Consider the following 15567-nt stretch of genomic DNA (forward strand, 5'->3'; position numbering starts at 1 on the left):
CTTTTTCAATCTCATTATTTATCTAATTTGATGGGTCATCCTTCCTGCATTGCTGTGTGTGTCAAATTATTTCTTTTTTATTCTGGTGGTTTGCCAATGATAATACCACAGGCGAAAACATGTAGTACCATACTCATGTAGATTTGATGGATAAGTACAAGAAACTACTTTTGTGAAACACCTTTCTCAGCCACTATAGTTTCTTTCAGTGCGCAGCAGAGTTTAGGCTGACAGCCTCTAGTTAATTGTCTTTTGAGCAAGTCGTGAAGCTGTTCTCAGGCAAGCATTGGTCTCCCGAGAGTTGCAGTCGCATGCTTGTACACATGGACGGTTCAATCCTCACCTTGGCCTATAATACAATCACAATTGGTCATATTATCTTCCAACTTGACAGGTGAATGAAATCAAGATGACCTCACCTACAAAATCAATAACTTTGCACCATATAAATATTGATTTGAAAAAGATATCTCCTCTTATAAGAGAGACGGCATCCACGGCCTGGTGGTTAATCGATAGGCCCTTGACATGTACTTCGTTCAATAAATGATCATTCAGCACTGGCAACACCAGCACGCCACTTCTTTGGGCAAGTCATTTTACTTTGAGTACCACTGCAATCGACACCTATAAGTTCTAAGAAAAAGAGATGTTTGTACTTTTTTCGATAAAAATTTGCCACAGACTCAGCTGCTACTAAATGTATTGATATTCATCAATGAATGGACATCTTGAAGTGAGCGTCAGGCATGTCAGGCAAATAATTATATGCCTGGCCTTGCAAGTACCATGTACAAAAAAGCAACAGTACTTTTGTAGTAAACTTAAAAATAATGAGGCGTCGAAACATTAATGATTGGTTGGCTCTTATTGCATTCCTTTCGTTAGTCAAGTGTAACATTCATCAGCAAGCTGACTTAATGGATTTCTGCTCCATCCCCTGTTTGCCCTATTCCTCCCGTTGACATGACAGTGATGCCAATTATTATCATAATTTCAGCAGGAATTGGTTGTTCAGGGCTTCTTGTATTAAATGTTTTTCCATGAAAAGTATTGAATCTGATTTTTTACACTCTTTTGCTACATGTTTGTAGGCACAGCCATCCTTGAGGAAAACAGCCGCTACTTTAGGACACTTGTGCTCGATGTAAAGAGTGAATCATTGTATGTGGGAGCAGCGTAAGTTGACATTCATACTTCACGTACATGTACATATACTTTCAAATTTGTATATTTTGATATAATTGGCCAACAGTTGAGAAGCCCGGTTGATCAAGAAAATTGAGTCGCTAACTTGATGTTATGTTTGACTTGGCATTCTCCTTCAGTTGTTTCTAGTTCTTAACACCAAGTTAGGAACCAGCATGTTTTTTCACAACCAGACTCGGCGCCCAAGCACGAAGTTGCCCCTTAGAAAAGCGCCATCCCTATACTTCAGGGAGAGTGAGGAAATGAAATCAGGAAGACATGACTGACAGACTGTGCTATTTGATTGAAGATTAGAATAATATTCAGTGGAACTTGTATTTTTTCTCTAAAACATAAGAGGTGTTTTGAACACGATTGTATGAAATGTTTTCCCTGATACCTATCGACTTCAACAAGTTGGCAAAATGCTTTTACATTTAGGCGGATTTAAATTAAATTGCCGACATGATTTGTTGCTTGTGCTATTTCGTTCATTCTACCAGCCTAACATGGTTGCTTCATGTTCGTATCCGATACCAATTCCAGGCTATTCCTGATTGAAGTTTTTCTGGTCAGTTTCTGTAAAAAATTAGATACAACTCACCTGTGGGGTATACTTTACTGGTAATCATTATCAAGCTGGGGATGATAGATCTGGGTTCAGAACAGGTGATTCACTCTCTTAAAGATAGAACATAGGAATACTCTGATGCACAGAAATTCAATGAATAAATGCACTCTATTTATTGATTCTTTCAGGGAGAATATCTATCGCATCAATCTAAAAAGTCTTGGTGAAATACCAGTTGTAAGTAGATGTAAGAATAATGCTTTTGGGGGTATTGTTTCAAGCCCTTTGGTAAAATTGTATCATGATAATTCGTACAATTCCGTTATCGAAGCAATGAAATAGCTTCCCTTCATGCAAAATTAAGCAGTTCTAATAGTAGAATGAATAGTTATTCCACTGACTATAACATTTGCATGATGTTATTGGATGATAACCAATGAACTATTGCATTAGATCACCCTTCGCAACATTACTGAACAAATGAGCTGGTTATTATCTGGAACATTGTTCCCCAGTAGTTGAATACATTCCCCGACGAGTTTGAAACAACGAAAATATCCTAACTCATTGTTTTCCAATTCCTTTGCAGAGGTCTGCTGAACTTAAGACAGACAAAGATGTGGAAAAAATCTGTAAACAGCTTGTTGGTGATAAATTAGTAAGTTTTGCTAGAAAGACAAGGCCAACTTTGCAGCCAACCAGTGGTCTATGGCCAAAGAAAGCCAAGACCAGTGACCGTGTTGCATTTTAGTACGCGTATCAGAGAAAGGCTTCTACTGGAAAACTAAATTTGGCAGCCAAGCGTTAACTTCAGCCATGCTTCCTTTAAAGCAGTTCGAACCATAAAATATATTTTCAAGCCAAATGTCTCAACTTTTCCAATGTTACTGGCACATGTACTGCATCCAGTTTTGTATAGTGTCTCATCCATAATTGTATGAGGATATCACATGCCTGTTTTGCATTGATAGGACAGTCTTCAACTTTCCATGATGGCATTTAGATTTTCTCTCATCTCACCTTATCACCTGACACAAACTTGTCTTTCCTTTTTCAGGATGGTCAATGTCGTAATCATATCAGCGTGATTATACCTCGGGATGATGGTTCAATAATAGCTTGTGGCAATGGAGCAAGATCAATTCAGACGAATCACTATACGTTAGATGTAAGCATTCATGTAAATCCCGCAGTTTCAACATCACAAGGGTATAAGGAGGGGAGCTGCTAGGCCCCATGTTGCTCCTTATCTCCCTTTTCTTGCTTTCCCCATCATGGAAATCGATAGCAATTAACGAAATTTATCATTTTGAATCAAAAGTTTAGAAAAAGAAGATGTTTGTAACTTTCCTTGGTCTCTCATTTGATTCATCTAAAGATGATATGCACCATCAGCTGCTGCTCATACTTCACGCTACTTCTTTTTCAGACCAAAACGTTACAAGTGAGTAACAACACCAAGCAGTATGGAGGTCTCAAATGTGATGTGCCGTCTCTTGAAGGCAACTCCTCTGTAGCATTAGTTGGTAAGTAATGCAACGCTCAATGTGAACCTAACTATTTTGTTTGTCCAGGATACAGCACATCACCATGATGACCTAAGATGTCATAATGGTTCACCACGAATTCACCTAATTTATAGCCCCTTTGGGGAGGGTTCGTCCGCAGATCATCCCAGCGAATGAGGTGAGTTTAATCACTCATGTCATTCAGAAAGTCTACATATAGATCTAGGCATATTGTATTCTATGAAAGAAAACTGATTTTTCATGCCCTTAGAGGAATAGCTAAAAGAATTGGAAGTTTGGCATGGACGTTCGAACTTTCGCCTTAGGGATTCATTAAAATCTGCTGTTAATTCATTAGGCTGATTTACACGTTTGGCAAAATTACACTTTAGAATGACTTCCTGTAGGATTTGGTCATTATTGACACATCAATAATCACAACTCTGTATTTTCATTTTCTATTTTGTCTGGCTTTTTCAAATCATTTACCAAATATATTCCTTTGACTTCATGCAAATGAAAAATATTTTTAAAGCAATCCTACTTAAAAGGCCTCATTCCCTGAGGGCAGGTACACTATTCATTCCCTTAATACCTCCTACCTCTGGATATTTTTGTAAATTGTAGGCCTACAATTTGTGCTAGTGACTTTTTAGCTTGATTTTAAACCTTTAAACATCCAAACAAAGCAAACATTCTTAGTTTTGAAAATATGGACGTCTGGCTGTTGACCATTTCTAAGTAAGCTGTTTGAATGAAATATCAGTCCAGTGAACTTAAATATTTGCTTCTATGGTACAGTGGCAGTGATGAACACGAGGGTAAACCATCCCCAAGTGATTTCTATCACTGCGACAGCGATCTCATTTCAGCACCTGTCGCAGGGTCTCCCGCATGTTAGTCACTGGATTGTAAATGAGGGGATCACTCAAACTTATGATAATTTTATATGCTTACTACGAACACCAATTGAAATAGGGAACAAGTTCCCGTAAATGCATCATTTTAACCATATGTCAATTCTTTACTTTTTGCAGACCAGGGGAATCCTTGGGACTATCCAGCTCTATATTTGGCAACCGATAAGATCATCCGACCAGCACTTAAAGATGAGGGAGGAAACGCAAAGTTAGACCAGATTCAAACACACATGGATTCAAAGTGGCTGAACAGTAAGTCGTGTTTATTTTCATTTATAAGTTCCTCTCTATTTAGGACACCGCTGGGACGAGAGAGATGTTCTGATTACAATGGTCCAAATTTGGGACCAAAGTCACTGTCCCTAATAGAAAGTGTGTCCTTCTGCTTAGAAAGGAGTCCGCTAAGGGAGATTCCAGGGTATTTCATGTAATTCCAATTAATATAACCGACCAATCATTTTTTTCAGACCCAAGCTTTGTTGGATCCTACCTGGAGAAGGACCATGTCTACTTTTGGTTCAGAGAAGTTAAATACAGATTATCGAGCTTCACTGCTGATATTTTCTCAAGAGTTGCAAGAATTTGTGTCGTAAGGTTCTTTTCAATTCTACATAATGCAGCCTTCTTCAGTAATGCAATAGCCTTTTTATAAGACGGTGAAGTGTTTTCAACTTTTTCTTCAGTTACTGTAATACAATAAGACCTTTGTAAAAATATTGCTGAACAAGATAAAGCGCCAACCAATCAGTGTTTTCAAATTCACTCTTCCTTGTTTTCTAATCTAATTTAAGACATGTATACATTGTAGATTGCTTTACCCCTGTAACTTATCAAATTACGACAATAGAACCTCTCTATTAAGGGCACCTCAGGATTGATAAGTGCAAATCTCCTCAATAGAGCTTGCTTTCCTCGCGTGTACTGTTGTTTTCCAAAACTTTGACATATTCCTATTTCAGAATGATAAAGGTGGTTCACAACGAAGTATATTAAAGGGACTATGGACATCATACTTCAAAGGGACATTAAACTGTTCTATACCTGGTGGACATCCGTATTACTTTACCGAATTACGTAAGTAGATGCTTATCAACTGCAATATTTCTAAATATTGATGAGAACATTTGTACTTCCTCCAAGAAAGGCCAGCCAGGTCGATATATCCTTGTTGGGAATTTGTCGTGAAGGTTGGACTCTAGTTTTCACCCAAGAAAACAAATTGGTGAATAGTCACATGCCAGTGTCAGTTTTCCTGTTTACGAAGAAGAAACGGGATTTCCCTTTTTTTCGGCCATATTTTGCATGATTCACGTATTGCACTGTTGCTAGTAATCCTTACTTGTTTTTCATTGCAGAAGACATTGTGAAGATAAATGATACAATCCATGCGATATTCACCACACCGTTGTAAGTAGTGTTAAATGCTTCCCCGTAATCCGGTTGCACAAGATCGCTCCGATGGAACTTTTACGTTCGCTCAAAGCTCTTATATGCCTTTTAGTAGGTGTCCCGAACTTGGTATAATCAGACTATCACAATCTACACAGAATGTGTTAAAGCCAAGCAGTACCCCTGCTTCCTTCATTGGCGACTTAAATCCAATGCTGCTGATAAAGGCTAGTTGCCCGTTTTCTCAGAGAAATTAAAGCTGAGTTGCATATCAGAAACCTTGTGCCGAGGGCCTGATTTCCTGATGGATATTGTGATGACTGTCTTTCCAACCTTTCCGGTTCAACTGTTCCTAAAACCATCCCGTCTCTTAGACCCTCACTGTTGTTCATTTCAGGACTGGACCTTATGGCTCAGCAGTGTGCACGTTCAGCCAGTCTGAAATTGACAAGATGTTCCTTAGTGGTAAATTCATGGATGCTGAAAATCATTATGAGCTTTACCAACCTACCGGTGACCCTAAACCAGGACAAAAGGTAAGTTATCAATCAATTTGTGTCAGTTATAATTCATCCTCCCGGTAAGCCTATAGTTGCAGCTTGATAGAAAGTTTTTGATGCAGTCTATCCATGAAAGAACATAAATTTCAACATATAGGTCTTGGGTGCCTTGGTTAAAGGTCCCCACTACGAGCTGAACCGCTTTGTAAATGACCTTTTGTCCAATTAGAAATTTGTATCAGGTCATCGCTCTGTGAACTACCGGTACATTTGTCAGTCCCAGGGTTATTGTATAGGCCGGGTCTATTTGGCAAGCCGCTCGCCGAACAGGCATCTTTTTTTGTCCTGTTTGGAGAGCTGCAGGCCAAACAGCACTAAAAAGTCACCCTGTTCGGCCAGCCGGGCTTGCCAAACAGGTAAAAAATCTACCCTGTTTGGCGAGCTGGAGACTTTACTTTAATATTAATGAGTTCGGCTCTCCATTCAGGACAAGAAAAAGTCGCTGTTTGGTAAGCCGGGCTTGCCAAGTAGTCACTTCCTATTGTATAGAGTGCTTTAGCTTCTCTAAATTGTATCAATTTCTTTCAGTGCGCAAACGACTCCTTCGTTTGGACTGATTCAAATACCGGGGATCTAAAGAAGTATATGGACAGTGTTCTGATGCACGATGCCGTCCAGCATGATTATAAGAAACCAGCGTACTACGAGGCCAACGCTGTCTTCAGAAAGTTGGCGGTGGAGACGTTCCAAAAAAGACCTGATCTTAGAGTTTATTACATTGCAACAAGTAAGTGGTGGCAGCAGTCAATAGAATTATCAAGTGAAACGACATCAAAGAACCTGCCCGCCTGGCCAAATCTAATGTTGGTCAGTATAGCCAATTACAAAGACTGTATACGATGATTATTCTGCATGTTGATGCTGATAACATCATTCTACGATGATTTCATTACGTTTTTGGGTTTCTGTATGTAAAGTACATTTCCTTCATCTCCACCCAAATAGGAAAAATACATGTATGTCATAATCAGTAGCTTTCAAAAGCTGGTGATTGAAATTGCTTCCTTCCTACCTCAGCTAAAATCGAAGAGTCAATATTTGGACTGAGTTTTATCCAAACCATTTTAGTTGAAAGTTTAATAGGGAGTCCTTTTTTCAGCGCAAGGCCAAATTCATAAAGTTGTAACGTGGACGAATGACAAGGGTTCAATAGAGTCACATCTCTTGATGGTATTTCAACCAAACGAACAACTCTTCATTTGGGATATGAAGCTCTATGTAAGTATTGAAGAGACGTGGGATATTTCATTTAAACTTTCAATTGAAACTGAGAGAAATGTGCGTTACTTTGTCAGTTGCACTACCTAGTCATTATCAGTTGTCTATACGATGTTGCAATGTCATTTTCTGAATTGTCTATTCTCAGCCCAAGGCACTCTTAACTAATTTCAACTGTCTTCTCCAGGGTGATAACCTGTTCTTAGCCACAGAATCTAAAGTAATCTACCAGCCTACGAGGCAGTGTGATAGTTACATGGACTGCTTCTCCTGTAGTAGGGATCCTCATTGCGGGTGGAATCCTTATGCCCTTGTAGCCAAACTATGCCAGCCGTACGATGGGAGCGCTGCTCTGATACAGAACGTTGGAACAGATGACTTTTCCACATGCAATGGTAAGTATCAGTAAAGTGAACACTCCCTTGTCGAAATAAAGGAAGACATTAGAGAGCTAGCATTTAAGTCACAATTCGAAATATATCTTCTGGGAAGTTCTATCAGCGTATAAACTTGAATGGACAAATCTGGACAGAACCAGGCCAAGGATGACATCATAATATTAGTTGATTAGAAACCTCAGGCAGGATTCAACAGGAAAGCAGGATCATCACAATAACCTGATGAGGTTAGAAGTTCTCCCATATAATATTGATGTTGGTCAATTTCTCTCTTCAGCAACTCAACTTCACCACAAGACGATACAATTGCCAGGAGAAATGATCCACCTTCCATGTGTTGGTCGATTTGGCGTAACAGGCCCGGTGCAGTGGATTAAGGATGGACAGGCCGTCAAAATCGACTTCAAGAAGAGGTTCATTACAAAAGAGGACGGATTGGTAATCAATGACGGACAGGAGGAGGACAAAGGGTTCTATACTTGTCAAGTTAACAATGAAATCAAACTAATTACATACGATGTTACCATCAATAACGGTAAGTTGAATGGGTGAACTGTCTTGTTAAATATAAATAGGTAAATATATATTTATTTGAACCAATTTGAGCTTTTAATTGTTTCTATATTACTGGGCTGTTTTTATGTATTCAAACTTCCAAGACTATTCATACCTCCTCAATTGATAATAATTTGTGGCATTGATCAACAGCTGGGTACCATTTTATCATAATTCATCCATTCTTCAGGTGGCTGCATAAAAGGAACGGCAAATGAAAAATTAATGTGCGCGTATATTGGTGGATTCAGAAAGTGGTGTCAGGAGTTCGATTCTTATCAGACAATGATGAATCATTGGCAAAATATAGCAGTAAGTATCAACGAGGATCAATAGGGTATGGACCTGTACAGATCAGTCTCATACCATTGCCGATTTCACTTATCAAGAAATCACTTGCTGAGATTTATTTCCTCAAATACACTTTTATCAGAGATGTCTTCCTCAAAAAGGTTGATTAAAGATTGAGCTGCAGCATTGGACATTGTGTGCTGTATGTGGAACTGCCGGTATGTTACATCACGATCACCAAGCATATGCTTGCAATCACTAAACGTGTCGGGCTCAGTTGTCATGGGACTCTTCTCTTTCAAGGTCGGCTGAGGTAATCACATCATGTCTATTCATTTCGGGCTGAAATTGGAGGCCTTCCTAACCAAGTTTTATTTGCTTAACAAGTTTTTTGAAGACCTCAAATAAGAAGGCATTGCCCTTCAAAAGCTTGGAGTGATCAGAGTTGTCCCAAGGTAAAGATGTTTAAAAAACTTTCTCCATTTTCCCATTTCAGAGAAACTGCTCAAAATGTACAGATAATGATAAAATAGACAATGCTCATTGTAGCGCTGCCAGATCAAAAACGTCACGGTAGCTGGGATTGTGGACGAGCCTAATAGGCTGGAGATGGATTTGAAATAATCAAAACACACGCACATTGTGATAACGGAGGATCTCAAACCTGGCATTGCTGTTAGTAGCTGAGTATATATAGTGACTCCGAAGTTGAGCTGAAACATAGACCTGCAGCTGTTGACGTTGATGAACGTCACAACATTGTGAGAACTTGCTATTTATTCAAGGACACTTCGTGGTGAAGAAATCGCAACTGGCCATCGTGTTGTGGTCAGTAAGTTCAGTTTATTCTGATATGTTGAGTAGAGGTGTTGCGATGGATCATTCGATGCGGATAGTGACATTATTGTGAATGGAGGATAGAAGCAGTAGGTCTGTGATGGGTCTGAATACAGTTCCTCTTCCCCTCGTAGGGTAGATATGATGTTAGAGGGCCAAGAGACTTATAGAGGCCATGCAGATGGCGTTATCACAGCAAAAGACCCAAGTGGTGATTCCTGTTCTTGACGGCAAAACAATGACAGTAATGAAATGTGGCGATGTTTATCGACACGTCTCAAAATTTGTTGGTAACATCAGCAGGGCCTCTATAAACAAGTAGAGAGGAACATGAATGACTATAATATAAAAAGAAAGAAACTTGCCCTGATCTTTGCTTTCAAAAACGCTTCCAGGACATTGAATGACAATAAAAACTGGTGAAAGAACGTACATGTACTGTAACCAGTCACTGAATAATAGCTCAGTCACTGCCAGGGTAACGTTAAACCTGTGTATGGTGCTGTCTTTGTAGGTCTACCAGTTACTTCGACAATGATATGCGAATGTCTGGATGCATCTTGTTGATAAATGGTTAAAGTTTTCTTTTCCCGCTATTTCAAATAGTTCCTACATGACCCACAGGTAAGTTGTGGTTAAACCACATCATAGCTATAATGTCTACATGTATGTTGACTGAAACAGGGATTCCTGAGGTACGCGTGTTTGATCCCTATCCTTTATCCAAAATTGTTTGTAGGAGGACAAAGTCATAACCGCATAGGATCACTTTAACAAGCTGCTACGTTCTGGAGAAGAATGTAGTCAACAGGGCCGATGCAGTGGCTGTAATTCTTGGCCATCTCATCAGTATTTTAAATGCTTTTTTGCAAACATGTTTCTGTCACGCGATGTCAAACCCAATCAATGATCTTTTTGTATATACAATGTAATTTTAATTGTAAATACTTTAATTGTACATACATGTAGGCCTATAAGACAAAGTTGCTGCTGCGCTCAGTTTTGGTCGTAAGTGGCCAAGAACTGCAAGCCAGGTTATTCTCTCCTCATACTTTATTTCAAGTTTGAGGATCATGATTATTGACGACCTGTTTACAATAATGAGGAGTATTGGGGCCAATCAGAGGGGGTGGGTGAAATCTACCGATCACTTTTAATAAACTGGCTCAGTTATGGTGCTGATGAGGTCAAATTCGAATAGAAAATGATTTTAAGTAATTTTGTAAGTAAGATTATGGAAAGTGATAATGCTTCTTCTTATTGTTATCCAAGTATTATCAAAGTCTCAGAGCAGCCGATGGAGGATACATTATTGGTGCAACGTGGATCAGAGGTGATGCTGGTTTGGCGCCGACTTATGTAAATTGCATCGCTCTAGTCTCCTTTAGAAGGTATTGCAGGTTTGGGGAAACTACCTAAAGAGAACAGGCAAATCATGGACGTTTTGTCGTACTTCGTGGCAACGTGTCAAAATTACACTTTGTCTTTGTGTAACCAAAATTGTTGAACATTGTGATGATTTGTCACGATTGAACAAATCATTAACAATCAAGACATACAAATAGATTCTTAGTGCCTTCTTTAACAGTTGAGGAAAAACAAAACATCTAAGAAATACGCATGAGGACTATCCATTAACAGTGATACATGTATGTCACAGTCGCGACAATTTGATGTACCGAAGGCCTTGGGCAAGGTCCTTTTGGGATTAAAAAATATCAAAAGTGTAATTTGTGTTTTGATATTCGACTATCTCACTGTGCAACTTTGACGTATTTTGAGTATTCATTTTGGTTGTCTTTTAACATCAATTTCCAGTACTGGCCTCGATCGATGTCAGGACAACATTCATGACATTACATGTAGTTTCTATTTGGAACAATAGTCAATTGGCTACACTGATGCACCAATAGTAACAGAGAACTTCTCAATACCATACTGATAATCATTAGTGTATAAGTTGGAATATTGATCAGAACTCAGATGCCTTTTTGGACGATTATTTTGTACATTTTGATAACTGATATAATTTATAATCGAGGTGTGCTATCAAGCTGTAATTTTTTGGGCAAATAATCATTATTTAATCACAAAAAATGTAATTTGAGAAAATAAACATTTTCTTATTAGGAAGAAGAGTTGCTCTTGACGTTTTTCACTGTTGTTGTGTTCATATGATTCGATTGATAGGGCACAAACAGCTGGTTTCCTCGAGAAATTGTCTTCGATTGTGACTTTGCTTTTGGCATAAGGTCACTCCAAAACTGCCGCCGCGTTGTCTGACTGTATCACCATTGGACCCAACCTTTGCTTCCGAAGAGGAGACTTAAGGATTGACAGTCACTGCCGGGAGGTCGACATGTTCCGCAGTTGATCACTGAATGGAACATTATTGTCGTTGACGTCTGTGCTGCACAAAGCTACCTTAGATGCGACTTCTTCTTTTTTCTGCGTTCGATGCTGGTTGCCATCATACTCTTAATTCGCTAGTTGTCATGAAGTCGGCTGTTTTGGCAAGTTCCTCCCATGATCCCCACAGCTTGGTTTTGAGGGCTGCTCGCTCAGGCCAAGTCTTCCATCGTTGGGCCGAGAATTTCGGGCAGTCCTGTAGTATGTGGACTGGTGTTTTGTTTGCTATGCCGCACTTGCACGCTGCTGAGTCCACCAAGTCAACTCTTTAAGTGGGCGCGAAGACCACAGTGTCCAGTTCTGAGGCGATAGATGATTGTAGCCTCCCTTCTGTCTAGGAGTATATATGAGACCACCAAGCTTGGGGTTGTACCCTCCTTGTTCCTGTCGCCAGACATTGCGACCGTTTCTCTTCAGTAGGGTCTTTGCTTCCCTGTATGAAATAAAGATAGGGGGTTGGCATTTGGTGCTCCCTTTTTTTGTGAGAGTGTCGGCTCTCTCATTTCCAGGAATCCCACAGTGTCCTGGCATCCACTGAATTATGGTTGCGTGGTGCTCCGACAGTTTGAACATGATGTCGCTGATCAGTTCTCTAGATCTACGACTGTCTTTGATAACATGCTTGGGATCTGTCTTCATCTTGCCTCTCAAGGATTTGCCTCTTATCAAGGCATTTCGGCTATGTTTAAAGGGAGTACGATTCAATGAAGTTCAGAATGGACCGTCCTTGACCTGTAGATAATTATCCAATTATCCTGCTTCCAGCTATCCAACTCCTGTGCTGATCTGTTGATTGCTGTATCTAAATCGTCCAAGGGATGCGCACACCAAGACAAATGCCTCAAATAGACACAGGTTTCTTCAAATAGGAGGAAGAACAGCTGTAGCATTGTCTTTGGTGATTGAGGCCAATAGATGTGACTCTCGTAGGGATTGGAGAATGTGACACTGCCTTTGTTTGGTCATTAGATCATGCGGTATGCTCCCGATTGTGACACTGTCCTTTAGGTCACAGGTGAGTCCTGCATCCCATTTACACTACAGTTTTTGGTGTGCCTGAAGCTTGGAGCACACAGGGGTCCCGAAAGGGGTAATTTCAAGAAGATCACCAGAAGAAATTTTTTTTCGGAATATTGAAAATAAATGTTTATTAGCACACGCAATCACAGCAAACAAGGGAAAACAATATCAACAAATCTAAATTCTTTTGAAAATGCATAGGGGTTCCTAATAAGGGTATGACATCAAAATATAGTTATGTGGAGGGGCTGGGCTTACTTTAGTAATCTAAGTATTGTTACTGAAACTAGTTTGATTATCAACACTGCAGAGACTAGGCACTTAGTTCTATAACTAATCCATTTCAATTTTTGTAAAGTTACATGTATCACAGCCAGGGTAATGAATATAATGTATGTTGCATTTCAATTTGATTCATAAATCCACCTAGGACGATTAAATGTATCATGAATTTTAAACTTAGTGAACATTCTCGGTCAGACCAGAGATCTTATAAATAAAACTCCTTAAAAAACTGCATACAAGATGCATACATTACTCCAGTAAAAGACACTAATATAATAAACAAATGCAAATATCTTGTTGTAAACAAATGACTCATGCCACACCTCGTTTTAGTAAGCGTAAGCACTTAAGGAAATTTTTTTATTTACATTGAGACAGAATCTGCCATGGTTTTTTGGACGAAATGTTTTTTTTCATGAAAGCCTTTGAAATTACGCTCGCTGGACATAAAATGTTTTTCCAAGTTCTTGCAGCTCCTTGGCATACATTGCTTGTTCCTTGTCCAAGAGGTTCTTCAAGGCAGCTTTTCTGACCTGAAACAGTGAGATATAATGAGCATTGGAAGTCATGAAAATGTGACATCTCTCTGTGAGGATCTAAACTGTTTTACAGTTCATGGTGACCAATGGAATTCCAGCCACATTTGAACTAACTTGTAGAGCTAAGGACATGATATGGATACCAGTTCGACTGATTTGTTTGTCACACTTACACTTACACGTCAGACATGACTGATCACCAAAGAACTATTGTAATGTTGAACTTGAAGCACACAAATATCTAAGCAGTGTGTCAACAGGGCTGAAGTTGATTCCATTGCCAAGGTCGTAATGTACAACACTGATTAGAGTAGATCATAGATTCTCTAATCCTTATGACTGTGCAAGGGCAGGCTATAAAGATCGTACACAGGGGTATTGTGTAACCTGATGAGTGATGGATACTAAATCCTCACAATATGGCGTAGATCCGAAATGGACCATGATGCTCTAAATCATGGATGAATATGAAGATGATAATTAGGGTTATTTACAGCATTAACGGTAGTGTTGACCAGTTTTAGTTCAGTTTTGGAAATTTTGTTGTTATATTTCATTCTGCAGGCCTCATTGCGAGATACTGATTCATCCCAGTCTGATTTCAAATTGATTTGCTGCTCTCTGAAAGAAAAGAAAAACAACAATATACAAATATGCATAGGGACCTACTTCTGGGGACCTTGCAATTACAGTAGAACCTCTCTATTAAGGACACCCTCAGGACTGACTAGTTGTGTCCTTAATAGAGAGGTGTCCTGATTAGAGAGATCGAATTGAATGGAAACAACTAATTTGGAACCAAAACTAGTGCCCTTAATAGAGAGGTGTTCGCTAGGGGAGGTTCTACTGCATGATAAACCCATTGACAATATCATAATTATGACATATTCACAATTTCATCATATTCAACACAAAGCCTTTTAGTAATATCCAGTTTAGACCAGTTTGTGAATACCCCTTTTGGTCTCACCAGTTGTCTCTCATCAATACTGCAGCGACTATAGGCCTGTATAATATACTTACAGTCGGACGGTATTTTCTCTGTTTGCCATCAGTTCAGCAGTCTGAAAAAGGGAAATGACAGCCATGATTGATTTGCCAAACATCGACAGCGGAATCTAGCATTGCTTTATGCTTAGGCCTAGGGAGCCAGGATTTAGAGTCCCGTCTAAATATTTCATTAGCTAGCACTAGCAGCTAGGCCTATAGCAGATGAATATCATTAGCTATTTCATCACAACCAAAGCCAATGGGCCTGGAGAGGAGCATCTAAGTTAGGCCTATAAATTGAAAATGACAATTAGGCCTGGGGTAGGCTACGTCAATACAGTAATACTCAATTACTGAATTAGTCAATAGCCTAGGTTAAAATGTGGCAAGAATGCATACCTGTATTCGTTTTTGTTGTCTGTTCAATGTTTGGATTAGGCTGCCTTTCCTCACATTTGTCTCGTACCGAAGAGTAGTTTCCAAACTCATCTTGAAATAGCTGAAGAAAGGCGATTTGGAAGACAAAAATACACAAAATATTGGAAATGTATCCAACTTCCGGCTAGTTTCTATGGGCCGAAGAGCACCCTCAATGACGCTTTATGGGCATCCGTGTAATCATATAGTGCTCAAGCTTATTTCAGAAACCTTTCAATGTTAAAGGATTTCAAATCGTTTCACACTTCGATAACATATCACTAAATAATTTTGATTTGTAAATAAACCACTAGAATGATTGAAAATGGATATAGTGCTATGAATATTTATTGTATCAGTCCGCGGTTGTTATGACTAGAGTATCATAACTTCCCGATAGATGGCAGACCAGGCGACGCCATTTTGTTTCCCATATTTGGCACACGCGTCATAATTTATTCATACGAATGAG

The 15567-nt window shown here is 39.3% G+C and overlaps 2 protein-coding genes across 5 annotated transcripts in view; one reads left to right on the forward strand and one right to left on the reverse strand.

Annotated features, from left to right (window-relative positions):
- LOC135483184 (semaphorin-2A-like) overlaps positions 1-11565 on the forward strand; it is a 35038-nt gene extending 23473 nt beyond the window's left edge. For all 4 annotated transcript variants that reach the window (XM_064763828.1, XM_064763827.1, XM_064763829.1 and 1 more), the window contains 16 exons: positions 1095-1179; positions 1948-1996; positions 2349-2417; positions 2817-2927; positions 3189-3285; positions 4305-4439; positions 4655-4776; positions 5147-5261; positions 5543-5594; positions 5974-6112; positions 6665-6863; positions 7236-7354; positions 7542-7749; positions 8030-8287; positions 8498-8619; positions 9095-11565. In XM_064763828.1, the coding sequence (XP_064619898.1) occupies positions 1095-1179; positions 1948-1996; positions 2349-2417; positions 2817-2927; positions 3189-3285; positions 4305-4439; positions 4655-4776; positions 5147-5261; positions 5543-5594; positions 5974-6112; positions 6665-6863; positions 7236-7354; positions 7542-7749; positions 8030-8287; positions 8498-8619; positions 9095-9175 (1961 nt within the window). In that variant the 3' untranslated portion in view covers positions 9176-11565. The remainder of the gene's footprint in view (positions 1-1094; positions 1180-1947; positions 1997-2348; positions 2418-2816; positions 2928-3188; positions 3286-4304; positions 4440-4654; positions 4777-5146; positions 5262-5542; positions 5595-5973; positions 6113-6664; positions 6864-7235; positions 7355-7541; positions 7750-8029; positions 8288-8497; positions 8620-9094) is intronic.
- A 1404-nt stretch (positions 11566-12969) lies between these two features.
- LOC135483832 (cilia- and flagella-associated protein 141-like) lies at positions 12970-15278 on the reverse strand. Its single transcript, XM_064764880.1, has 4 exons — positions 15078-15278; positions 14712-14752; positions 14183-14309; positions 12970-13682 (listed from the first exon to the last, which is right to left on the reverse strand). Exons 1-4 carry the CDS (start codon positions 15165-15167, stop codon positions 13581-13583), a joined length of 360 nt encoding a protein of 119 aa, XP_064620950.1. The 5' UTR covers positions 15168-15278; the 3' UTR covers positions 12970-13580.
- Positions 15279-15567: the final 289 nt, after the last annotated feature.

The sequence above is a fragment of the Lineus longissimus genome, chromosome 2 (assembly GCF_910592395.1).
Source record: "Lineus longissimus chromosome 2, tnLinLong1.2, whole genome shotgun sequence".
NCBI lineage: Eukaryota > Metazoa > Nemertea > Pilidiophora > Heteronemertea > Lineidae > Lineus > Lineus longissimus.

Bases quoted from the DNA above. Each gene is read 5' to 3' on its own strand.
- LOC135483832 (XM_064764880.1), bottom strand. From the start codon at position 15,167: ATGAGTTTGGAAACTACTCTTCGGTACGAGACAAATGTGAGGAAAGGC. The intron at 14,753-15,077 runs GTATGCATTCTT...TCCCTTTTTCAG, and splicing joins GACAACAAAAACGAATACAG to ACTGCTGAACTGATGGCAAA. The intron at 14,310-14,711 runs GTAAGTATATTA...CTTTTCTTTCAG, and splicing joins AGAGAAAATACCGTCCGACT to AGAGCAGCAAATCAATTTGA.